Source organism: Hemiscyllium ocellatum, chromosome 23, assembly GCF_020745735.1.
Source record: "Hemiscyllium ocellatum isolate sHemOce1 chromosome 23, sHemOce1.pat.X.cur, whole genome shotgun sequence".
NCBI lineage: Eukaryota > Metazoa > Chordata > Chondrichthyes > Orectolobiformes > Hemiscylliidae > Hemiscyllium > Hemiscyllium ocellatum.
The window spans coordinates 40,822,800-40,849,280 of NC_083423.1; the positions used below are offsets into that span (position 1 = coordinate 40,822,800).

Sequence of the window (26,481 nt, forward strand, 5' to 3'; positions counted from 1 at the left end):
AATGAAGTGGGTGAGCGGTATTGAATGAACATGATGTCCACTATTGTAAGACAGTGAAATTATAGTGAGTAACTTATCTCCAAACTCCGCAAAGACTGTCCACTAGCTACAAGGCACAAGTCTTGATGGAATGCTCCCCAATTGCCTGGATGAGTCTGGCTCCAAAATGCAGCCCCTTTGATAGGCACCACATTCATAATCATTCACTCTCTCCACCACCCATGCTGAGCAGCAGTAGTGTGCACCCATTTATAAGATGCACTGCAGAAACTCACAGTTAGAAATCTAAATTTTTGGAAAAGGCAATGCAAAATTTATTTTCAAATTGAGCAGAATTTGGCAGGCACCATTTAAAAGAAGCAGAGTTCTCACCTGAGAATTGAATACTTTGGATTGTCTGCATAACAATCTAGAAAACCTTTCAAACCAGGCATTTGAATCATTGTTGACACAGGAGTAGATGATAGGAGAATATGACAGTAGAAAGACCGCACCCCATAACGCAGCTATCCATCATCTCAAACAGTTTTGGCTCATACTCAACATTCATTGCTTCATTTCATCTTCATGGAACACACCGACATCCCTAGTGCTTAGCTGCATCTCATGCCAATTGACACATTCCCCTTTTTCTTATGGAGAAAAGTGGTCCTTTGCTAACTGGTCCTGAGGATACTCTTACCCCAGTACAGGAGATAGTGCAAGGCATTATCTTCCAAAAGGTGAATGCATTCAGACTCCTGTCTTGGCAAATCCAGCAGTTATACAGCTAACCAACCCAAACTGCTGCTTGACCATGACTGGATCATTCCTTCTAGGATCAAGGCTGCTCAAAGTCATCATGTAAGGCCATCATCCTTCACTAAACGTCACTAGGTTTCCACCAACTGTGTTGCAGCCTCTTGGGATGCACCGTGCCATAGCACTAGGTCAGGGAAGGACACATAGGTGACTGACGTTAAAGGAACACATGGGCATGATTGCTTTACTTTTGATGTGTAATATTGATCTGGAATTTTGTTTTACTTTTGGTTTAACACAGATATTAACTGGAGGCTGTAATAGTCAAAACCGAGAGAAGGGATGGCTGATGAATGGAGAATTAGCGTTGCGGTTGCCGGTAGTGCAGTTGGATATGGCACAGACAGCTGCCCAGAAAGGGTCCGAGTTGGTTACATCCTCTATTGCTTTTCCTCCTCTTTCTGTTGCTCCTCAGCCTCTTATTGTATAGCTAGTGGGAAAGGGGTCTTCCCTCAGGAGGCTGAAATTTCCCTCTGTACAACTCCAATGAATCTTGATATTTTCTCTATTGAGAACTGTAGGGAAGTCCAGGCAGCCAAAGTATTGTATTATTACATCAATGATCTGCTGATTCATTTTTTTTTGTGTAGAAGTACGGCTCTCAATACACTGACATTTTAATTGGTTATATGTGGAGTTTGTTATTAGGAGGTAGCCATTGTCATCCATGAGCACTGTTCTGTTTATGGTGATGGTTCAAACACAGATGGTACAATGGATCGTTGTCGATAAGGGTGTTGTGACTGCTTCCACTGACCTGCATCATTCCTTGCATTTGGTCACACTCCACATGAACGCTGAGACCCTGGAATCCATTTTAATTAGATACATCTCGGAGATGCTATGTGTCAGCTGTAGTATGACATATGTGTGTTCAATGGTCAACTTCTGTGTTGTGTAAACCTTGTGGAACTGTGTGCACACTTCACCTGCCCTTCTCCAGCAGGAGAGCATGCCATGTCGACACTGTACTGGGATACAGGATGTCGGTGACCTTCCTGTGCTGATGTAGGCAAATATTGACTGCTCCGGCCTGGAATGACTGAAGCATAAAGACTTACAGCAACAATCCCCTTCACTTCCACTGGGAATGAAATTCTCACTCGGTTCTGTTGCCGCAATTGAGGTTGCAGCAGATGGTAGATTTCAGTGAAGTGTAATTATCTGACACATTTTTCCTCATATAGGTTCAGCCAGAGGGTTTCCTTCAACATATTGGGTGGCTATGGCTTGCTGTTGAGAGTCTGTCTCCTCTGTCTTCCGTCTTCCAGAAGCTTGTGTTGCTGTGATATAACCTCTGGCCTGCTCATTGTCCCTGTCATTCCGAATTCAAAGGGAATGTGTCCTTGTGCACTATTGCCTGAAAACAGGTGATTTATGCAGAATCATTGAAGCTACCATACCACTAGCTGTATTCTTCAGGAATGTGGACTCCACAAAGCACCTCTATCATCACAACAAGCACCAATAGAAATTAATTAGTTGCTAACTGAAAAGTAAGTAATGGTTCCTTTAAATAACTCCACCAGAGCTGTTCCTCCCTTTTGTGGAACACTTTTCTCAATGGTTCAGTTTGGGTTTGAAAGTGACAGTGTAGCATCAAATAATTACCACTTGATCTGAACGCTCCGCACCCCTGTTCACGTGCTAATACCCTGACCAATATACCTCTGTAGCGACCAATTGAATGGCATAAGCAGTAGATTCCATTTTGGAGGTAAAGTGGCTCTGATAGTATGAAAATATGGGGATGATGGGGCCAGATTTTGAGGTCTTCTTTGTTTTACTTTTCTAAAAGGAACAAGTGGCTCCAGTTGCTTAGAGCTTTGGTGCAACAATGTTAACCTCAATAAACTACAGCACGCTGGTTGTCAAGGAGTTGTTGGGCTCTGAGCGAGGCTACTGTTTAAGATAAACTAAGGCAACATTAGATTTTATTGAAAGATTGAGTTTTTAGAAGTGTATACAAAGTATTTATGACTGACAATTTACTTGAGACATGAGTAAGGTAAAGAAAATTCTGACGGAAGTAGCTCGGTCTAAAAATATTTTGTCACTCGGCCAAGATTGCAGGATTCTCTATTAAAGTATGCCTTTCATAAGATACGTTAATGTCTCATGAATAGGTAAGAAATGCTAACAGACTATTTACTTGGCAGAATGTAAATGCCAATAGTTATATTGAACTGGAAGAACTGGTCAGATACATACCTACTATATGGCTCAATACACTGAACAAAGAAAATATGGCCCGACCCAAGTGATTCACTTTGAAGGTGAAATTTTCCATTAGGACATTTGAGATTAAGCAGGTGAGCAGAATAAGTAAATAAACCAAACAACTGCGGATGATGGAAATCAGAAACAAAAACCAGAAATTGCTGGATAAACTCAGCAGGTCTGGCAACATTTGTGGAGTGAAATCAGAGTCCGTGTTTCAGATCCAACGACGCTTGCTCAGAAAGCCAACTGAACAAGTATTCAGTGAAACAACTTCAAGTCCCGCTCTGGAGATTGGAGCCAGACCCCAGGCACATGCCTCAGTGCTGTAGTGAGTTATTAGGAGAAAGTGAGGTCTGCAGATGCTGGAGGTCAGAATCGAGAATGTGTTGCTGGAGAAGCATAGCAGGTCAGGCAGCATCCAAGGAGCAGGAGAATCGAGAGCTTTGGCCCGAAATGTCAATTTTCCTGCTCCTTGGATGCATACCAAATGCCTTCTTCACTATCCTATCTACCTGCAACTCCACTTTCAAGGGGCTATGAACCTGCATTCCAAGGTCTGTTTGTTCAGCAACACTTCCCAGAACCTTACCATTAAGTGTATAAGTCCTGCTAAGAGTTGCTTTCCCAAAATGCAGCACCTCGCATTTATCTAAATTAAACTCCAGCTGCTACTCCTCAGCCCATTGGCCCATCTGGTCAAGATCCCATTGTACTCCGAGGTAACCTTCTTTGGTATCCACTACACCTCCAATTTTGGTGTCATCTGCAAACTTACTAACTATACCTCTTATGATCTCATCTAAATTGTTTATATTCATGATGAGAAAAGGGACCCAGCACCAATCCTTGTGTGGCACTCCACTGGTCACAGGCCTCCAGTCTGAAAAGCACTGCCCACCACCACCTTCTGTCTCCTACCTTCAAGCCAGTTCTGTATCCAAATAGCTAGGTCTCCCTGTGTTCCATGTGATCTAACCTTGCTAACCAGTCTCCCATAGGAAACCTTGTTGAACAAGGTTACTGAAGTTCATGTAGATCACATCCACTATTCTGCCCTCATCAATCCTCTTTGTTACTTCTTCAAAGGACTCAATCAAGTTTGTGAGACATGATTTCCCATGCACATAGCCATATTGACTATCCCTAATCAGTCCTTGCCTTTCCAAATACATGTAAATCCTGTCCATCAGGGTTTCCTCCAACAAACTTCCCACCACCAATATCAGGTTCACTGGTCCATAGTTGCCTGGCTTTTTCTTACATTCTTTTTAAATTGTGGCACCACGTTACCCAACCTTCTGTCACCTCATCTGTAACTATAAATGGGTAAAGTGTTTTTAATACATGAACTGGTGTATTTGTCTGAGGCACAGGCAACACACTTTTCAAAGACCAAAGGATTTCACCCAGAATCTTGGTCAATATCTATTCCTCAAAATGTAATATTGATTCTTTCATCCTTCTCTGTGGGACCTTGCTAGGCAGAGGTTGACTGTCACTTTTCAGGACTTTGCACCCGTGAGTATCCTCCAAGTGGGTTTCATTGACTGGCAAAGCTGAAGTCCTGAGATCATGACAAGGAATGGATAAGTGCAAATTTCTTACTTCTCCAATTAGTCTTTTTATAGACTTTAATAATTAAAGCAAAAGAGGCTCTCTCTCTTCCCAATGTGTTTAACAACAGATTGGTGTAATTAGATCTCTCCATCCCTGCAAATATTTCCCATTCAGCTCTCCCTGCAGTTTTGTCCTGGATCTTGTACAGGAACCATTGTTGGATGCTTTAAATTCTGAATAACGTGTTGTTCAGAACACAAGCCTCAAAATGCAGCAGGCTTAATTAATCAGCTGTATACCACAACATGAGGATCTTCATTTGTTAATCCCCATGATCACGCTTATTTAAACATTCGTTTTCAGTTCTGCAGCACATAAAAATGGGAGTAGTGTGGAATAGACACTTGAAAATCAGAGTGCAGCTTGTAGATGGTTACTTGCAGCTGAACAGTGTAGCTCCAGAGTGGAGAACTAACAGGTACGTAAGTTACTGAGTTGACTTTCAAATTTAATTAAGTGGCAATTAAGGACTTGTGCAGTGAAGCAGAACGAGAAGAACAGAGCAGATACATCTGTAACAGAACAGATGATCTGGGTTACAACAGAGCAAATATGGGAAAGATTTCATTTCAACTCACTGATCAGCTTTTAATGATATGAGAATGGGCTAAAGAGAAGATGAGTTGATAGGTCAAATGGCCTATTCTTATTGCATATTCTTGTTGAGCATAACTCTCGTCATGGGGTCTTGAGCTTAAATGCAGTCGTACAGATCGGATAGGTTTGTTTACCCTACAGTTATAAGTGCTTAATTTGTGCTTAAGAAACTGTGTCAGTCTAATTCGAAGTTCTGAAAGAAGCAGTGAAATGAAGAAGGCTTTAATGGAGAGAGAAAAGAAGAGGCCATAGCTTTATTGTCACCCATGTATAAACTCTCCTGGATGAAACTGACAAATGACGGTTGACGGCAAAAATAGAGTATGTCTCACATCTTACGAAGAGCTGTACAATACCACAAAGTGACTAGGCAAGAACGGGCAAGGCAATACAATAAGACAGCAAGGAAGGTCAACCCAATAGGAGCAGGTTCAGAGTTCCTTGAAAGTGCAGTTGCAGATAGATAGGATAGTGAAGAAGGCATTTGGTATGCTTTCTTTTATTGGACAGAGCATTGAGTATAGGAGTTGAGAGGTCATGTCATGCCTGTACAGGACATTGGTTAGGCTATGTTTGGAAAATTGTGTGCAGTTCTGGTCTCTCTCCTTTGGGAAGGATGTTTTGAAACTTGAAAGGGTTCAGAAAGATTTACAAGAGTGTTGCCAGGGTTGCCCGGTTTGAGGTATAGGAAGAGGCTGAACAGACTGGGGCTGTTTTCCCTGAAGTGTCAGAGGCTGAGTGATGACCTTCAGAGGTTTATAAAATCATGAGGGGCATGTATGGCTATGGTAAATAGATAAGGTCTTTTCTTGGGCATGGGGGAGTCCAGAATTGGAGAGCAGAGATTTAAGATGAGAGGGGAAAGGTTTAAATGGGAACTAAGGGGCAATTCTTTCACATAGTTGGTGGTGAATGTACGGAATGAGCTGCCAGAGGAAGTATTGGAGGCTGGTACAATTACAATTAAAAGGCATCTGGATGTGTATATGAATAGGAAGGGTTTGGAGGGATATGGCCCAAATGCTAGATTTATTTAGGATATTTGGCTGGCACGGACAAACTGGACTGAAGGATCTGTTTCTGTGCTGTACATCTCTCTGACTCTATGACTCTATGTTGTTGAGGCAGACTAAAAATTTGGTTTGTGGATCAGTGCCTAACATTGTGCCATTGCTTAAGAAGGGATCCAAGGAGAAGCCTGGGACTTATAGGCCTGAGAGTCTGACTTTGGTGACAGTATTTTGAAAAATAGGGTTTAATAGTATTTGGAGAGGTAAGGAATGATTAGAGATAGTCAACATGGTTTTGTTTGAGGAAAATTGTCTCTCTCACACTTGATTGAGAATTTTGAGGAAGTAACTGAGAAAATCGATGAGGGCAGAGCAGTGGTTGTTGTTTACTGGACTTTAGTAAAGTACTCTCCACATGGTAGACTGATTAGTCAACTTCGATCTCATAGGATTCAGGTGAGCTTGACAATGAATACAAAATTGGCTAATGGCAGGAGACAGAGTGGTGGTGAAGGGTTGTTTTTCGCACTGAAGGACTTTTACCAATGGGGTTCCACAGGGATCAGTGTTGGGTCCACTCTTGTTTGTCATCTATGTAAATCATTTAGTTACGAATATAGAAGGCTTTAAGTTTGGTTAGTAAGTTTGCAGAGGACATCAAAATTGATGGTATAGTAGACAAGTGAAGAAGTTTATCTAAGATTGTGATCAATTGTGTCAATGGACTGAAGAGTGGCAGATGGAATTTAATTTGGATGAATGCAAGGTAATGCATTTTGGTAAAATAAACAAGGGCAGGGGTTTTACAATTAAAAGTAGGGCCTTGTGTCATGCTGCAAACAGAGAAACATAGTGGGCTCATGTGCATAATTCTTTGAAGTTTGCATCACATGGAGACAAGGTGGTTAAGGCATGTAGCACACTTGCCTTCATTGCTCAGTCTTTTGAGTACAGCAGTTGGGACATCATGTTCAGGTTATGCAGGACATTGGTGAGGTCACTTCTGGAGTACTGTGTACAGTTCTGGTTACCCTGTTATAGGAAGGATATTCTTAAGCTGGAGAGGGGTTAAAAGATATGTACCAGGATGTTGCCATAAATGGAGGGTTTGAGCTTTAAGGGAGTCTGGATAGGTTGGAATTTTTTTAGCTGAAGCATAGAAGGTTGAGGGGTGACCTTGTCGAGGTTTATAAAGTCAGTGGCAGCTGTCTTTTCCGTGTAATGGGGGATTTCAAGACTAAGAGGCCATATTTTCAAGGTGAGCGGAGAAAGATTTGAAAGAAGACATGAGGGGATCTTATTTTCACAGGGAGTGGATCATGTGTATGATACACCTCCAGAGGAAGTGGTGGATGTGGGTAGGTTACAACATTTAAAAGACATTTGGTTAAGTACATGAATAAGAAACGTTTGGAGGGGTATGGGCCAAGTGCAGGCCGGAGGGACTAGTTTAGTTCGAGCTTATGTCTTCCGTGCTGTATGACTCCATGACTCCATGACTCTATGAATCAATTTTATGAACAAAATATTACTTATTGAAAGACCATGTAGGCTTTTCAGAAATTCCCACAATATTTACTCTTTATCTAGCTCTATCTGTTTGAGAAAGATATTACCTGCAATTATTCAAATATTTGAACCAGGCAATTGGAAACTCCTTTCTCTCTGATTAGGACTGGCTCTCTTCTACAAAAGTTGACCTTGCAGGTCAGGGCCAAACTTTCCCTGTGAGTCTTCACTGAGCCTTCATTGAGGGGGTGTCGTTCACCTACGTGTTCTTAATTACCCTTTCCCCTGACTTCCAGAATGTTCCATGGCCTTTGACCAATGGGCTCATGAGCTGGGTTCACATCATCCATTGGAGTCACGCCAACACCTTTCACTGTTGCCGTGCACGGAGGTGTAACATTCTCAGGCAGTCAAGATGCACTACGTCAGATCGATACTTCTCTAATACAAAACCTTTGGGCCGGTTGTAAGTGGTTCCTCCTGAAACTTTATGACCTCCTTCATCTTGGTTTCCACTATTCTGTGTAGCCAATAGCTGCTGGCTGCTGTGTAATTTAGTTTAGCTAATTTTCTGTCAGGCCTGATTTCTCTGACTGTGGGACAAATTCAAATGTGCAATTTTGGGCCCATGGTCGCTTGACCCCCAAGTGTCATTTTTAAAATTTGATCACCTCTAGGAGTAGGCAGTCTTGGCTTGATGTCTTATTTGAAGGGTGCAACCTTCAGACAGACCAGCCCTCATCCGGGAACAAGTGTTTTACAAGATTATACACTCAATTCCCTGAAGGAACCCTTGGAATGCAAACTGTCAGAGTTACATCTGAACCAAGGCTGACTTATCAATGAGTAAGCAGAAAGAAACTGCTAAACTCTAAGATATCTTCATTGATTTTTTTAAAGTGTTGGAAAACTACTTCCTCATAAACGTATCATCTATTGTGTTAATGTTGCTGTTTTCATCTGTTACTATAATACTTTATAATCAATGAACTGTCTAAAACAACAGTGAAACAGAACTGGAAGAACAGGGTAAATTCACCTGTAGCAAGCCAGGTTATTCTGGTTAAAATAGTGCAAGTATTGGAAAAATTTCAACTTCCTGATCAGCTCTTAAAGATATGTGAACTAGCTAAAGTTAAGCTGAGTTAATGGGCCAAATGGCCTAGTTTGTTGAAGCCTTACTTTCTTGTCATGGGCGGCTTGAGACTATAGATTGTGTAGATTTGTTTCCCCTCCAGTCATAAGTTCTTAAACAGCGTCCAATATAATTTTATCCAAATTTTCCACATTTTGATGGTAAAATTATTCTGATTTAGCGAGATTATAGAGGTGGCAATGGTGGAAAAATTGAAAAATTGCTATTTTGTTGTAGGGTAACATTAATCAATCTCTTTCACATGTGGAAAAATGGACATCACGCGTCATGAGATAGATGCATCCTTCCACCGCTCCCAATAATTAGTGCCATGCTTGAAATATTTGTAGCAAAAAAAGACAGTTCGAGTGACCTTCACGGTGATTGGCTATACTGTGCTGATGATGCGAACTGGTTGCGGGGTAAGTCTCTGTGATGGATTGACATTGATGAATGAAAAGATTTGCAGTTTGAAAGACCAGGGTTATTTCCTGAGAGTAGAGGAGTATGTGATAAGGAGTAGACGGGGTAGGCAGGAAGAAACATTTCCCTTTGGTGGAGGCCTCATGACCAGGAGGTGTAGATTTTATGGTAGGGGCAGAAGAAGGTTTACAGGGATGAAGAATTTTCTTTTCTCATCCAAAGGATGGTGGGAATCTTAAATTCACTTCATGTAGATGTGATAGAGGCAGAGACCCTCATTACACTTAAAAAGTACTTAGATGTGCACTTGTAATGCCAAGGCATATAAGGCTATGGGTCAATAAAATGTGGAGCGAGAGAAAGCATGGCAGGTCAAGCAGCATTAGAATACCCTGATGAAGGGTTCTGCCTGAAATGTTGATCCTTCTGATTATCCACTGTACTCATTGTATACCCATTACTATATTGCCAAATACCAGGCTAATGCCATTTACAAGTTCGCTGATGACACCACCATAGTCGGTCAAATCTCAGATGGCGACAAAACAGACTACAGATGGGAGGTGGAAGACCTGGAAAAATGGTGCACTGAGAACAACCTAGCTCTCAAAACCAAGGAATTCGTTATTGACTTTCAGGGGATGTTACTCATGCCCCCCTACACATTAACAGCACAGAGGTGGAACGAGTGGAGGGTATCAAGCTCCTGGGTGTGGTCATCCACAACAAGTTTTCTTGGACTATTAATGTGGGTGCACTGGTTACAAAGGCCCAACAACGTCTCTTCTTCCTCAGGCAGCTGAGGAAATTTGGCATGACGGCGAATACCCTTACCAAATTTTATTGTGCGCTATTGAGAGCATTCTGTCTGGATGTATCACTACCTGGTATGGCAACTGTGCCATTCAAAGTCTGAGACGATTGCAGAGAGTGGCAAACTCGGCCCAGACAATCACAAAGGCCAACTTCCCATCGATAGAATCCATCGACCAAGCCCGCTGTCAAGGAAAGGCTGCCAGTATTCTCAAAGATCTGTCCCACCTTGGCAATGTTTTTGTACAATCTGTACCATCAGTGAGAAGATACAGAAGCCTGAACACATGCACCAGCCAGTTTCGAAACAGTTCCTACCCTACTGTTGTTAAATACTGAATGGACTCTCAAACTCTGAACATTCACCTATACCTGCGTTTTTGTGTGTCTGCTGTTCACCTATTATTTACTAATCTATGCTATTTAATTCTGTGATGCCTGTATTGCTCAGAAATCAAAGCTTTTTGCTGAACCTCGGTACATGAGACAATAAATTTAATTCAATTAAATTCACCATCTGCAGTCCTCACTATCTCCATATAAGGCTATGGACCAAGTGCTTGCAAATGGGATTAGAATAGTTAGGTGGTTGCTTTTGTTTGGGGCAGACTTGATGGGGTGAAGGAATTTGTTTTGCACTGTAGATCTCTGTCACTTTATTGAATTAATGCATTTCTGCCAGCCCCTCAGGTTATGTACATGGTGGCAGCTGGGCATTGCCCTCAGCTTTTGTTAACAAGGTTGAGTTGCCCAAAAAGGTTGGTGTTGAATCACCACTTTGAACCACTGCAGTCCATCTTACCCAATGCTATTAGACTAGAAGTTCTAGGAATTTGTTGAACAATAATGAATGAACTGCATAGTGGCTCAGTGGTTAGCACTGCTGCCTCACAGCGTCAGGGACCCACATTTGATTCCTGCCTCTGGGGACTGTCTGTGTGAAGTTTGTACCTTCTCCCCATGTCTGCATGGGTTTCCCCTGGATGCTCCAGTTTCCTCCCACAATCCAAAGATTTGCAGGCCAGGCGAATTACCCATGCGAAGTTGCCCATCAGGTTAGATGGATTAATCAGGGGTAGGGGAATGGGTCTGGGTGGGTTACTCTTTGGAGTGTTGGTGTGAACTTGTTGGGCTGAAGGCCCTGTTTCCATACTATGGGGTATCTAATCTAATGGCCTGATTTCAAATAAAAGTAGATAAAAGTAAATGCATTTTTGCTCATCTTTTACAGCTCATAATGTTTCTAATTGTGTATAATTGTCTAATTTTGGGGAGCTATAACAATTGTATCTTAAGCAAAAAGCAGTAAATTCCTAACAACAGGAACATTATATGGATTTGTCCTCTTCAGTTCCAAGCCCAAAGTCAGATCCCAACCACAGCACCATGATCTCCATCATAAGGAGGCAGCTCCTGAATGCACCTCAGTCAGAACAAGGATCAAGCTCCATGTCATAGGCGCCAATCTGAACCATACTGTCTAGCTGTCCAGCCAACAGCCCTCCAAGGACTCCAAATTGTTGTGGCAACATTCTTTTCTCTATCTGTGTGATAAACTGGGTAGTGGAAACTCCACTATTCTTTCCATTACATGACTGATCAGGAATCTCTCCAGTGTTCACTGCCCAGCATTTGCATCTGCTAGAAGGATGTATAAGTTGATACTCAGTTCTGTTTAGCTATTTAGTAAATGCATTTATCTTCCTAAGACGGGAACTTCCTGTTCATCCAGTCCTGATAGTTGAATAAGCAGCCTGATAATTTCAATACTGTGAAAGGGTTGAAAGAGTTGGGATTGAGTTCGTGCTGGGTGTTATTAGCGTACATGTTAAAAATGACACCATTTTGACAAAGTCACTGAGAGGCATCATGTAGATGAAAAGTCAAAGGAAAGTATTGTCTGCTGTGTCTCAAAGATATGCAGGGATGATACACAATGTTTTTAATGTATGTACTTACAATACTTTTTTGAAATGTTCACTGAGATAAACTGTCAGCTTACCTTTAGTCTCTCTTGTTCTGTAACATCACCCATAGGTTTGTCCAACAATGCAACATGCAACAGAAGCACACAGTCAAAGACCAAACCAGTGAACATTACAGAGGTAACAGAGGAATGGGAAGGGAAGCTATTGCCATTGATTCTTTGGCTAAGAATGAAAATGGAAACAGGTGTTTGTAAGTCCAAAGTGGATGACTGGAGAGGTATTGGAGGAGGAATGTGTAGACATATGTATCAAAGGTTGTATGTAAGCAGATCAAGAAAGATGAGGGGTATTTGTTTCCCTTTGCCGCAATCACAAAAGATAACAAGCACAGAAAGTATGAAATTAATTTTGATTTCTAGGGTGGCATGGTAGTTCTATGGTTAGCACAGTTGCCTTATGGCACCAGGGACCTAGGTTCAATCCCACCTTCTGGTGACTGTCTGTGTGGAGTTTGCACATCCTTCCTGTGTCTGTGTGGGTTTCCTTCCACAGTCTAAAGATGTGCAGGAGAAGTGGATGGGCATGCTAAATTGCCTGTAGTGTGCAGGGATATTCAGGTTTGGTGGTTTAACCAGGGGAAATGTTGAGTTATGGGGTTGGGGAAGTGGGTCTGGGTGGAATGCTCTTCAGAGGTTCAGTATGGGCTAGGTGGACTGAATGATCTTCTTCCACAATGTTATTTAATGTTATAGTATCCTTCACTGATTCCAGTCACTGATATTTAAAGCTGGACTTTTCTTTTGGGGCCAGGATGCTGCCGTTCTGATCAAATGCAAGTGCTGACCATGTGATGCATCGTTAATTGTCACCTCTGAACAATTTTAAAGGATTGACCAGCTATCAGCCAGAGAATGCACTTGCTACCTAGCTGAGCATGGTGTATGTCTCCTAACGTTGAAGATTCTCCTCTAAAGCTGCATAGCTGCATCCCTAAGATGGGAGTTGTTTATTTTTGCATGTAGAGGGCACCTCAATGGAGGCACCAACATAACAATAAAATTTAAATTGAGGGAAGCCACCAAAAGGTTGACGATGATGGTTGAGGATCAATGGACAGCAAGTGGCTGCAGCTGTGGTCCAACAGCTGTGCCAGCCCACCTAACACTTTCACTATCCCATAATGAGGCTGCTTTGATAAGCTGGTTACGCTTTGGTTAAAGTGTAGAATCTGTTTGTTGACTAGAAAATTAATCTCTTCACCAAGTGATCATTTTAATCCCTGAACTAGATTAACTGGTTACCAGCAACTTGCAGGTTGGTAGTCACCACCCACCACGCTTGCTTCAACACAGCTCCGTTCACAGGGACAGTGCTGGCAAAATGCCAAGGGAGCCAGCGGTGGGAAATTCCATGGCCACCTATCCCGAATCCAACAATCCACTCTTTAACATCAGTATGCTACATAATAACGCTGAGATTTGGAATCATTTTGAAAAGGATTAATTCAGAAAACCCTCATGAATAAATGCCGGGATTACTATGAAGAAGAGTGAGGCTTAGAACTGGTTCTGGCCGATATGCAGAAATACTTTTAAAATAACTTTGCAAGACATTTTATTTATCTTACTTTAGTGTTTTAAAAAAAGACATCGATGAATTAAGAGGCTATAACAACGTTTTAAAATCTAAAGGGTTAAATTCACCATCAAAAGGAAAATACTTATCAAATAAATGCTTTCAACTTCCTTGTTCTATTCAAATGAGCTAAGAGAGCAGAGCTATATAAATAGACTGAAGAAATGGTCTGCACTAGTGAGTGTAGTTCACTAGGATGAGTGTAGTGCCTACACACACTCAAACCTAATACAATGGAAAAGCTTGTATTAGTCGTCCTCTGGGGTCTGTCCCTGTGCAAAGGTAAGTAACATCACATATTATTTTGTACTATATTTGATTTTGAAATAGAATAGCTGATGTCTTTTTAGATTTATGCAACCTGTTATATGTAATAAAATCGTATTATCATAAATTGGTTTTCTTCAAGGTGAGTCTTTGTAATGGGGCCTTACACAATCACTTATTTGAATTCTACGAAATTTAATATGAATGGTTCTTTGAACATGTAAAATCTCACATGGCTGTCACTGCTGGCAGATGGGACTGAAAGCAATACCGATTCCATCTGTCGAAAGAAAATGACAAGTTCTTTGACTACATGAGAGAACCTGTTGTTTGCAGCAGTAATATACAGTTAATCTATAAAGATCATTTAAAAATTCTTCATTTTGTGGGCAGTGGGCATTTCAAGGGCAGCCTCTGTTGCCCATTCCCACTTTCCCTTCAACTGAACTGAATAGTTATGCTCCTTCAGGTGGCATTTAGGGGTCTGGGATACGTAAGCCAGACTGAGTGAGGAGAGCAGATCTCCCTCCCTGAATGATAGTCATGAACTGGATGGATTTTATTTAAGACCAATCAATAATAGGCTGCATGATTACCATAACTGAGTTGACTTTTGTAATTCTAGGGTTATAAATTGAATTCATATCCCACTAGCTGCAGCCATGTAATTTGAAAGCATGTTCATTAGCTTGGGGGCGCCTCGATTACTAGTCCAGTGATATTATCATTATGCCACCATCTCCCTGTAATATCAATACCTGTTCAATTTTAAGTACTCTTAAATTGTATTTACTGTCTCCCTGGCTAAAAAAAATCCTTCAATATAACATATTTCATATCTGAGATAAAGTTGAATGAGAAATTAAAATCTGCAGAATTGAATTCTCACCTCAGTATGTCAGTACCATCATCCATAGACATTGACAATGCAGCCAGAGACCATTCATCTATTGTGACTGTGCTGATATTTTATTACACAATCCCAGGACTAATTTTATTGCTTGATGTTCTTCTGACTCTCTTGTAGCTTTCTTGTTAAAATAGTTTTTGTTTAAAGTATGGAATGGTATTTGCTTCAACCACTCCCTCTGATGAAACATTCCAGATTTACTGAAATTTCTTCTAATCTCTCTCCCCATTCTCTATGATCTAAGTGACTGTATCAAAAAATAGGGTTTGAAAATTAAAGCTTGCCTGTTAACTATTTCAGATGAATTTGTTCAAAGATGACGTTTTTATTTTTATTAAAGAGTGGCTGGAAGCATTTAGTCAAGTTTTCTTACTGGCATTAGACTAAAAATTGCTTCCCATTTTTTAAGTTTATATGTAGTTTCTATACAAAAATATGGCTCTTGCATTGTATCAATCAGATTATTAGCTCAATCTGACGGGCTCATATTTTTGGTGCTGTTACTGGAAGATAAAAATAGATTTGTCACTGTCCACTGTTGGCTTCCTTTGATAAAGTTACATCTTCTCTGAAGATACAACATGGTGACTCAATAGTTAGGACTGCTACCTCACAGCACCAGGGACCTAGGTTCAAATCTAGCCTCTGATGACTGTATGTGTGGAGTTTCTTCCAGGTGCTCCAATTTCCTCCCACAGTCCAAAGATGTGCACGCTAGTGGATTAGCCATGGGAAATGCAATGTTACAGGGAAAGGGTGGGTCTGGGTGGAACGCTGTTCAGAAGATCACTGAGGACTCAATGGGCTGAATGGCCCGCTTCCACACCATAAGGATTCTATGATTCATTTCTACAGTTCATTAGATATACTGATACAAGTCCAGCATTTTAGAAAAGCCACCCCAATGTTGGACTGAAATTTCGACTTAACAAATTTTTGCTGTAATACCAATCATTTTTTACACTAGTATGCAGGAGAATTCATTTGCAGCAACAATTACCTTTCAAAATGACTGTCAGTCCTAATTCCTTGAGAATAAAAGTTTGTGTATAAGGCAGCCAGGAACATCTCGTTGAGCCTGATTGATAACCTATTTCAAATTACTGCCTTTCTCCTAACGGCCTAAGACCTGAGGCAATTGGTCCTTTTATCTCCATTCACACATACTTTTGTGGACTGATAATTGAATAAAGCTATGCAAGTCTTGCATTTATAAATAAATATCTGATCATTGCCTAAATACGTTTATGCAATACTAAGAATAACAATCCCTTTAGAATACATTTGCTTTCAATTTTCTCATCTTCTCCAAAAATGTTGTGACATTGAAATGGTCCAAGAGCTTTTCAGAAACACCTTCTGAACTGACTGGTTTCAACAGTTGTTTGCATTTATGGAGTGTCTTTCGTGCAGTAAAAGAGGGCAAAAGCATTTCACATGAATGTTAACAATCAGAATTTGACACTGGGCCATGGAAGGAGGAACTAAGATAAGTGGTCAAAAATTTGGCAAACAAGGTAAACTTTAAGGAGTGACCCAAAGGAGGAGAAAGAAATGGGGAGGGTCCAGGGAGCAGTTTAGAATCTGAGGATGGAGGGATGTGAAGGCACAACCATCACTGACGAATGAATGAAAACAGGGATGAGCAAGAGGCCAGAGGACACAGTTCAGAGATAGAACACTGACAATCTCTCCAATTGTTTATTGAAGAAACCCTTTTTTCTAAAAAAAAGTACACATACTGTAGAAAGTGTTTATTAACCTGTCAGTAACTCTCTCAGGAACATTTGCAAGCTCTCCAGACTGCTCAAATGCTCAAAGCCGAATTCTCTTTAATACTGTCCTCTGAAATGCTTTTGGGATGTGTTACTATTTTAAAGACTCTATATAAATGTAAATTATTGTTCTTGATATAAGTTACATAAGAACAGTTCTCTGAAAATTTGTGGAGCATCTCAAGTTTACAATATTTTCACAGACAATGAGATGAAAACGATTGTGCTCCAAAGAAATTGCTGCTATTGGTAATACATAAAGGTGCTGAGACAGTGATGATCACTTATGTAATTCTGAACACAAGATCATCTAGCTTTGTAAAGTTATCATAACATAAGAATTATTTACTCCATGTTTCCAATAAACATAAATTATTCAATTTTGAAACCTGGATATATTAGAACCATATTTTGAAATCATTTTTTGGACCAGATTAAACAACATGAATAATCATGTGATCATTAATCACTGTAACACAAAACAAAAAGGAGCAAGGATCAAGATTGTGTAATTTACTCTAGTGTGGGATGTTATTATTTACTTTGCTGAGGGACAGATTTATATGAATTAGTCGAGCAAGCTGCAAAATATTTATTCACTCCTTATTCCCAACTCCCTTCCTACTTATGTTCCAAACTCACCACAGGAGCATAATTTAAAGTTTTAAGATTAATATGATTAATGAAGACTGGTAACCCAAGGATTGTTTCCAAAAATTGTTCCAATGAATTTATGTTATAATGTAGAAAGGGATAATACCTCAATGTTACTTAGTGAGGTTCACATTTAACTATTGGCTTTGCAGATTCCCAAACTGTGCAACTGGAATATCCAGGAGCACTAGAACCTTTGGGATTGAATACATAATTCCCTGAAAATTGCCAGGCAAGTTGAAACAGTTAGTAAGAAGGCTGACAGGATCCTTGAGTTTATAAATAGATGCACGGAATAAAAAGCAAGGAAGTGATGCTGCATTTCTACAAATTATTGATCAGACACATATGGAGTGTTATGCTCAGTTCTGGTACCTTGTTCAAGGAAGGATGTTAAAGCCCTGGAGAGAGTTCAAGCAGATTTACTAGAATGACCCCAGCAATGAGGAATTTTAGGTACCAGGATATTTAGCGAAATCTGGCTTTTTTTCCTCTGCCTGTCTAGATGGAGCTGCAGCTGCAAATTGGCATTGAGAGGGCTTTCATCAATGCCACCCCACACCCCCCTTTCTCTCCCCATTAGTGGCACCTGGGTGCAAAAATGTTTTCTAAATAGGAACTTTTAAAAAAAACTCAGCAAAGGGCTGCCTTGATTTTGAAGCACCCTTTCACCTATCTGCACTGGCATCCTGCTCCCAATTTCAAGCTGGAAGAGTACTGATTGGTTGAGCCAGGAAGGCTCAGACTGGATGACTGCTTCCCACGTCTGCCGGCCTCTAATGCCTATTTGAAGGTAGTAGTGAGTTTCAGAAGACCACAGAGAGGAACTTGTGTGACATTTCAGTCTGAAGGTCTTTTGTCAGAACTGAGTTGTAGAGTCATAAAGTTATACAGCATGGAACCAGATGCTTCAGTTCAACTTGTCTATGCTGACCGGATATCCTAAACTGTTCCAGTTCCATTTGCCAACATTTGGCCCATATCCCTCAAAGTCCTTCCTATTCACCCATCCAGATGCCTTTTAAATGTGATTGTGCCAATCTCCTCCACCTCCCCAGGCAGCTTGTTCCATACAGGCACCAGGTTCTGTGTGAAAGAGTTACCCCTCAAGTCCTTTTAAATATTGCCTTAAAGCTATGCTGTCTAGTTTTGGACACCTCTATCCTGGGATAAAGGCCTTGGCTATTCACCCAATCCATGCCTCTCCTGATTCTATAAACTTCTATAAAGTGACCCCTCAGTCTCCAACACGCCAGGGGCAAAACAAAGTCCCGGCCTATTCAACTTCTACCGATAGGTCAAAGCCTCCAATCATGGCGACATCCTTGTAAATCTTTCCTGAGCCTGTTCAAGTTTAGCAACATCTTCCCTCTAACAGGGAGACCAGAATAGAATGTATTATTCCAATAGTGGCTTAAACAATGTACAACCGCAACATGATGTCCTAACTTGTATATCCAATGCACTGACCAATGAAGGCAAGTATGCAAAATGCCTTCTGCACTACCCTACAACTCCAATTACAAGGAACTATGCTCCTGAACCTCAGACCTTTTTGTTAGGTAGCACTCCCCAGAGCCCTACTACTAACTGTGTAACAGATAAAAGATTAGCAAACTGAAACATTGGACTCAGTTTTATTCTTTTTGGTCAATGAATGACAGTTTCTATTCAGTACATATAGACTTGGCCACAAACTTTCTATGGGGTTAAAGTGGAACTGCATTTAGTGAACTTTCACAGCACAGGGTCTTCTACTCGGAATCTGGAACTTGTATGAACAGAGTTAGATTGAATGATCTTTAATGAACACACGGATTGGAATTTGGCAAGTGCCAGATAGAAATCAAATGTTAAATCATGTTCGGAGTATGACAGAAAGAATGGGAAAGAAAAATGAGACTAACACAGATATAAAAGCAAACAAGAAGAAAAGTTTAAAAATGCTAATTTTCCAATGAAAATCAAAAGCTGAAGCATACTTGTAAAAATTAATGTTTGATTGCAGAAGGGTTGTTTGCCATGAATTAAAGATGGCATTTTCTCTTATTTGATACTATGGGTGGGGGTCAGCCTGTTTATTGGCCACACACATGCCAACTCCCACTATAGAGAGAACTCACTTGATGGCACTCCCATCAGGCCTCAAAAATGGCGGCCTAGGTTGCTAGAAGCTGCAAGCCAATCAGAGGTCAGCAGGTTCTGTGCCATAAATACCACAAATTGAAGCCTGCTCCTTGGGCAATCCAGCAGTGATATTTGGGTGTTGCAGGAGGTGGGGACTGTGTCGGAGGCAATAGCAAAGGGTGACTTTTAGAGTCCACCGTCTTGCACTTCATCTGTACCTTTTGATTGCCTCCAGACTGGGCAGGCCCACAATCTGCCCCACCTTCAAAGGCAGGTTGCTCTCAATTCCAGTTTACCATTTTTCTCACGCACTGGGAAGGCATGGCATTAATCGATGCGTTGAGATCTTTAAATGGCCATTTATTTGGTGTCAGATTGAGAAAGTTGAGCGTGGACTTTATCACCTGGAACTTAATTAGTGAGGTAGCTATAAAGGGGCAAATGTTTCTCCAGGGCTAACATGCTCAATTATTTCCCTTTGTCACCATCTCTGGAGAAGGAGCATTTTTATTCTGAGAATTTTTACATTGTTACACTGGAAAGGACACGCCAAACCATTTTCAGACTTGTTCAGTAATCAGCTAAAAATCACGTTGGGTTGTTAATAAATATATATATATATATATATACACACACACACATACATATATATTTAGATTGCTTCAGGCTATTGCCGTTAAGGTGTCTCACTGGACTGCTGGGACTGTTGAGCAATTGGTTTTGTCAACAATGCTAATTCTTTTGCTAACTTCCATAATGAGACCTGTAGTATATTTTACAAAATGCATCACAAAATTGTTCCAAAGGATAAACTTATAGAAATGGCATTACCTCACAATTTTCAAACCATGGTTCTGGATAATAATGGAAGAGGGCAGCAAGAGTCTGAGAATACTATCCCGTGATAATAACTCACATTTATATTCATTCTATTCCCTGATTGGGTGGTGTTGTATTTGCCATTGCTTCATGTTGTTTTTTTTTGTTTTAGCCTGGGCAAATGTCCTCTGCTTGAAACCCAGGTGTGATTTCCCACTGGCAAGGTCAGTGCTAACGCTGGTGTGAATTTCAAGATGACTGGAATACAGGGAATCTGGACTCAGTTTTGTCCTTCGTTTCAGACAAGATTAGATTGTATTTAGGGATGGAATAGACTAACAGAGTGTCTAAAGCCTAATATGTTGCTCATCTTGTGTTTCCATGGCTCCTCTCCTGAAGTAACAACGGGAAGTGATGAAACACAATGGAAAGTACCCATGTTACTTGTACATCTAAATCAAATGTAATAGAAATATTTTCTTCTGAACCAGGTTTGGATAGCTTATCTGCGAAACATGTCCCTGTATCTTTGGAGGAAACAATACTAGCCCGAAACCGTGGTAAGTATGCATTTACGTTCTTATAGAGAAATACAAAATTTTAAAACTATTATTTACAAAGCATGTACCGGGAAGATGATGCTGATGTTGAGAACAATAATAAGTTTTCTACTCTGGTATGTCAGGTATCAAACATATCTAAATTTATTAGAGTAGCATCAATTATGGTCAAATTACTGAAATGTCAGGGAAAGTCTCCTAGTGCACCAAAAACTTTAAATTTTCTTTCAAGCTATATTTAGAAGTATTGAAAGGAGACTGGTTGGTTTGTTCAGCATCTATTAATCCAAAATGCCACTGGTCTTTTTTTTTAAGACTTTCTTACTCTCACTTTTATTGAGCATGAAAGAGACGCCATTAAAAAACAAACAGAATAGTCACCCCTCAAGTTTGTCCAGCTTCCTAATTTCACTCCTGAATGGACTAGCTCCAATTTTTAAGACTGCTCCTCCGTATTCTGGATTATTTAATTAGACAAAATGAGTCTCCTTTAGTACTTCTCAATTGAGTCCTTCCATTGTCTTAAATGCATCAAACTGATCATTGATTCCTACTTAAATCCTAGGTTTCCCTGTTCATCTGCACTTTTGTGTGACACTACAAAATATACTATCTCATCCCAATATATATCAGCCATTCATTTTGGCCAATTGTCTGGGAGACACATTTATCTCAGATGATGGGACAATGGACAGTATGGGGTCAGATACTTGTTATACTTTATGTCTAACATTTGAGTTTCTTTACAATCTGAAACAATGCAGCCTGTTTTGCATCACTACCTGAAATAAATTTCTCCCTTTCTGTTTTCCCAGTGTCTATTACCCATTGATTATTAAATTTGGCTATTGAACCATGGAGGTTATGGACAAATGTTTGGAGGTGTTTCCTAATCTGTGTTGTGACTGTTAACCAGCCAATATAATAGGCTTTTCTTACCGATCAACTCATTCCTATTGTGAAGAGTTGGGATACTGGGATTCCTCAATGAGAAAATAACAGATCAAGAATAATATCTGAATTTGAGTGCACCATGATTAGGTTACTGTTACCCACTGTCAGGCCACTTTCTTCCATCATTATCTGATGGGATCTCAACTGTTTTTCCAGGCTTTTGCAGCACATGGGGAAATGGCGCATTCAGGACGTTTGATGACCAGTTTTATCATTTTACATCAACCTGCAACTACATTCTGAGTCGCCACTGCGCAAATGGTGCAGAGGATTTCAACATCCAGATCCGTCGAGGGTCAGATGGTAAACTGGAACACGTATTCATCAAGATAGAAGGGGTCAAAATTCTTTTGGTGAATGGGTCAATTTCAGTTCAAGATGCAGTGTAAGTTTTTTTTCTGTATCTGCCCTTAACTTACTTAATGTAAACAAATCATATTGTATATCTTGTGCTCAAAATCATAAATTTTTGTTCCCTTGTACTATTGGCCATAGGAACAGAGTTTCTTTGTCTAAAGCTGTCATAACCTTGGCATTTTCCCTAAAATGTTATGCCCAGAATTTAACACAATTCTGCAGTCAAAGCATATTTAGTATTTTACGAAGGTTTTCTCATACCAGTATAGTTAAGGATCTAATGTGCTTTTTTTTGAAATTGCCTGCTCAATATACCCTGCCGCCATTAAAGATTTGTGCACATGTACCCCAAGATCTTATTGTTCCAGCACACTTGTACTACTCAGTATCTTTCAGCTCCTCTTTCTCCCTCTTCCTGTAAAAATATATCAGAAGCATTTTTGTATGTTAAATTTCAGCTGCTGTGTGTATACTTATTTTTACCAGTCTTTTTATGTTCTCCTGATTTTTTACCATTATCCCTAGCTTGACTTGAGAATAAGTCATCTTATTGAACTACTGCAGTCTAGCTGTTGAAGGTGCATTCACAGAGCTGTTAGAGAAGAAATTGCAGGATTTTGTTTCAGCGACAGTGAAGGAAGATGAATAAAGTTCAACATCAGGAGTGTACGGTGCTTGCAGGGTGTTCTGCATTTATCCACCTTATCCTTCAAGGGGCTATAAGGTGTGGCTTTTGAAGTCGCTGCCAAAGGAGCATTGATAAGTTATTGGTGTGCACTTATTACAGAATTCTCAGCCTCTGAATTTTTACAGCCATTGTGCAGGCAGTTCTCATTTAACGTCGTAGTTCCATTCATCAAAATCACAGTTTTAATTGCAACAACTTTATGTGATTCATGGGTTACCAGAGGAATTAATATTAAAGTCTGAGTTAAATTCCTTTTGAAAATTTTCTTGCCCAGAAAAACCAACAAATAAATTGAAATATTTTACTGGACATGGGCAGCATTGTGCATTCCTCACTGAAATAGCTTGCAAACTAAAATAAATCACTGAATATAACAGAAATATTGCACAATTGTTGCTACAAGTTCTGCACCTATTTTAATGATAATTTATATGAAGTGCTCTTCTTAGTGTCATGGCGCACATTATTTCACTCGATAAACAAGACCAACTGTTATGCACAAAATACTGCATCTTGTGGAATATTCCCTATGTCACAAGTCACTGGATTTTGAAGTATTAAAGAGTATCTTGGTGTAATTATTACTTGTAATACAGCTTCTTTATAACAAACTGCCACTGCAAACAGAACTTCTGCTTCTGACTAATGTGAAAGAGGTTTGCATGGGTGCAAACAAAAAAATCTACTCCACTCATTTCTCTTTGGCTTTTCAGTTGTGTGATGCAAATATTACATGTCCATGTACCAGCCTAATCCTGGATATAGTTCAGGTCTTGCTGTAAATTGACATGTACTGGATCAGTACCTGAGGATTCATAAATGGTCTAGGAGAAAGTGAAGACTGCAAATGCTGGAGATCAGAGCTGAAAAGAGCTGAATCAGAGCTTTTCCAGGAACACATCTGCAGCGATTCATAAATGGTGCTGAACATTGTGCATTCATCAACAACGTCTCCACTTTTGATGTTATGTTGAAGGGAAGGTCATTGATGAAGCAGCTGAAGATGGTTATATTTTGGACACCACTCTGAGGAACTCCTGCAGTTATCTTCTGAGGACAGGATAATTAGCCTTCAAAACCACTACCATCTTTCTGTTGGCATGACTCTAACTAGTGGAGAGTATTCCCCTGAATTGTGCTTAATTCATTTTTTATGGACTCCTTGACATTTGATCAAATACTGCCTTGATGTTGAGAGCAGTCATTGCTCCCTCAGCTCTAGACACTCTGCCCCTTTATCCCATGTTTAGACCAACGCTGAAATGAGATCAGGAAAAACCTAAACTAAGTATCAGTGAGCGGGTTGTTCCTGTATACATTTCTCTTCATAGTCCTGCCGACTATGCTTTCCATCACTTTGCTGATCGAGAGCAGATTAATGTGTTGTTCATGCAAAGGATTGGTAGTGCTTTGATTGTATGTAATGAGCCAACATCTTGCTCCAAGTTACGTATATACAAGCTAAGTTGAAATTGATCTTAGTCTTCTAAAGTTGAATCTTGAGGTGTTCATTCCTTGTATGAGTTGAGAGTTTAATGACTTCTCAGGTTAGTTTGGAATAACAGCTTCATTCATAAGTAACTTCAATTTACAGGGTACGTCTACCATATCATGACAAAGTAATTGGCATCTATAAAACTGGAATTTACACACAACTTTCAGACCGAAAGCACACTATATCTGTGAACTGGAATAATCAAGATGCATTTTGGGTAAGTCAGCTTTATCTAATAGTTTCATTCATTTTTACTTTTATTTTTGATCCAGATACATTTGTAAGTCTGATATTCTTCTGAGGAGAATAATTTGTATTCTTTGGAAAAACATTTAAATCTATGAATATGTTCATGTATGTCTGTTTCTCAGTGATTTCTTTGTTATTGATCGATAATTGTTCCCTGAAATAACAATGACCTTGAATGAATATTTAGAAGTCAGGCAAAGGAAAATTTCTAAAATTGCCAACAATAGTCTACATAAGTCAGCAGTAGATTAGATTTAAATAGTCTTCCTCATATATATTCATGTAGGGATTAATACATCTGTGAATTGATAAATGATTTGGATGATGGTCTAATGACAAGAGCAAAGTTTAACTCTGTTCCACTGTCATTCAAACTTTTGCTGCCTGGTTACACTCTGGTAGCTTGTTGTGGATTTATAAAGGGTATAAATCGTCTGGAGTAGGCAGAAGCATCACGTTTCAAAACAATGATATTCGATCAGATGATTTTTTTTTGTAGAAATGTTCCTTAGCTTGAGCAATTCCTTGGATCTGGAGAGCAGGAAACCCTTTAATTGTGTGTGCTGAAGATCAGTATCAAGTCTTCCAAAACACAAAGAAACTGAGTCTAAATTTCCTGCTGCTCAACTGGAATTTCAGTGCTCTGTCAGCATGATGTTTTCAATTGTCAGTCACTTGATAACATTTTCCGTTAGATTCATTCTCAGATGGCAGCATTGTTTAATTCCCAATTGCCCTTGCCAGGCCATTTCAGGGGGCAAACACAATTCTATGGGTCTGAAGTCCCATTCAGGCCAGACCTAAGATTTCCTCTCCTGAACAAGTTTGGTGTACCACATGTGATTCTCTGACAATTCAGTAATGCCAATTCATGATGATCACTAATGAAATTAGGATTTTATGACAGAATGTTTAACTAATTGAATTTAAATGCTCGCAGCTGCTGTACTGGAAATTGAACTTATGCCATTTGAGTCTTAGTACTGGCCTCTGGATTAATTATTCTGTAACATTGCCACTACATGATCGTCTCTGGGGATTGTTGGTTTAATAGATGTATGTATGAAAGAGATAGAAACCCATAATGTCTTGCATATTTTTTGTATAAGTTGAAACTGTCAAGCAATGATTTTTCAAATACATGCCTAATACTTTGCAATTACTCTTTATCGTAGTTAACTATCGATGATAAATATCAAGGACAATTGTGTGGCCTTTGTGGGAACTTTGACAAAAACAGGAGCAGCAATTATGGTAAAACAAATACAAGGTTGTTTTCCTTGTTAGGTTCTGATTGTTTTAGTTGCTCGGTATTGTTATCAGAAAATTGCTGACATGTGGATTCTCATTCCTGGTCAATATCATGCAATGAGTTCAATTTTTATATTTTTTTTTACAGATTTAAGTTTTTTAAATGCAAACAAACTAGATGTTTTGGGCCACACGTGTTATAGCAACCCCCATTCAAGCCAATCATGTGAAGACAATTCTGTAAGTTTACAATCAGATATATCTTTTAGAAGTAATGATGCTAAATGTTTAATCTGATGGTCGCATCTTTAGCTGTAGAGATTAAACCATCATGTCGGTTAACCACAGATACATGTTTATTCCTTATTAAAGGTGGGGCAAAGTAATAACGTTATACACATACACACAGACTACAGATGAGGGGTGAGTCCTAGCAAAACATAAAAGTTTGAATTTGGACAAATCAGTCTTTGTAGGTCATTCACAAGGAGTAGATTGTTGAACATTGTGGCCGTTTAAGTGGATGTCATTGGTAGCATTGAGATTGGTAGTTTGATAATAGATTTTGGAATTCTTTGCTTTGCAGGTTATTTGAAATTCTTGTGTCCTGGTTTCTTTCAATATGTACCTGGCTGACAGACACTTACAGTGAGAGGGAGCCTGTTCCTTTCTTTAACTTGCAGT

General features: G+C 39.8%; 1 protein-coding gene and 1 long non-coding RNA gene across 7 annotated transcripts in view; both read left to right on the forward strand.

Annotated features, from left to right (window-relative positions):
- Positions 1 to 10,602, forward strand: part of LOC132826760 (uncharacterized) — a 70,838-nt gene extending 60,236 nt beyond the window's left edge. Inside the window, exon 3 of the long non-coding RNA XR_009645910.1 lies at positions 9,795 to 10,602. This is a non-coding gene — a long non-coding RNA (uncharacterized LOC132826760). The remainder of the gene's footprint in view (positions 1 to 9,794) is intronic.
- Positions 10,603 to 13,882: 3,280 nt separating this feature from the next.
- The window catches only part of LOC132826759 (mucin-2-like), a 150,260-nt gene continuing 137,661 nt past the window's right edge, over positions 13,883 to 26,481 (forward strand). For all 6 annotated transcript variants that reach the window (XM_060842933.1, XM_060842936.1, XM_060842939.1 and 3 more), the window contains exons 1-6: positions 13,883 to 13,973; positions 20,735 to 20,803; positions 21,914 to 22,142; positions 24,397 to 24,514; positions 25,722 to 25,800; positions 25,946 to 26,037. In XM_060842933.1, the coding sequence (XP_060698916.1) occupies positions 13,925 to 13,973; positions 20,735 to 20,803; positions 21,914 to 22,142; positions 24,397 to 24,514; positions 25,722 to 25,800; positions 25,946 to 26,037 (636 nt within the window). In that variant the 5' untranslated portion in view covers positions 13,883 to 13,924. The remainder of the gene's footprint in view (positions 13,974 to 20,734; positions 20,804 to 21,913; positions 22,143 to 24,396; positions 24,515 to 25,721; positions 25,801 to 25,945; positions 26,038 to 26,481) is intronic.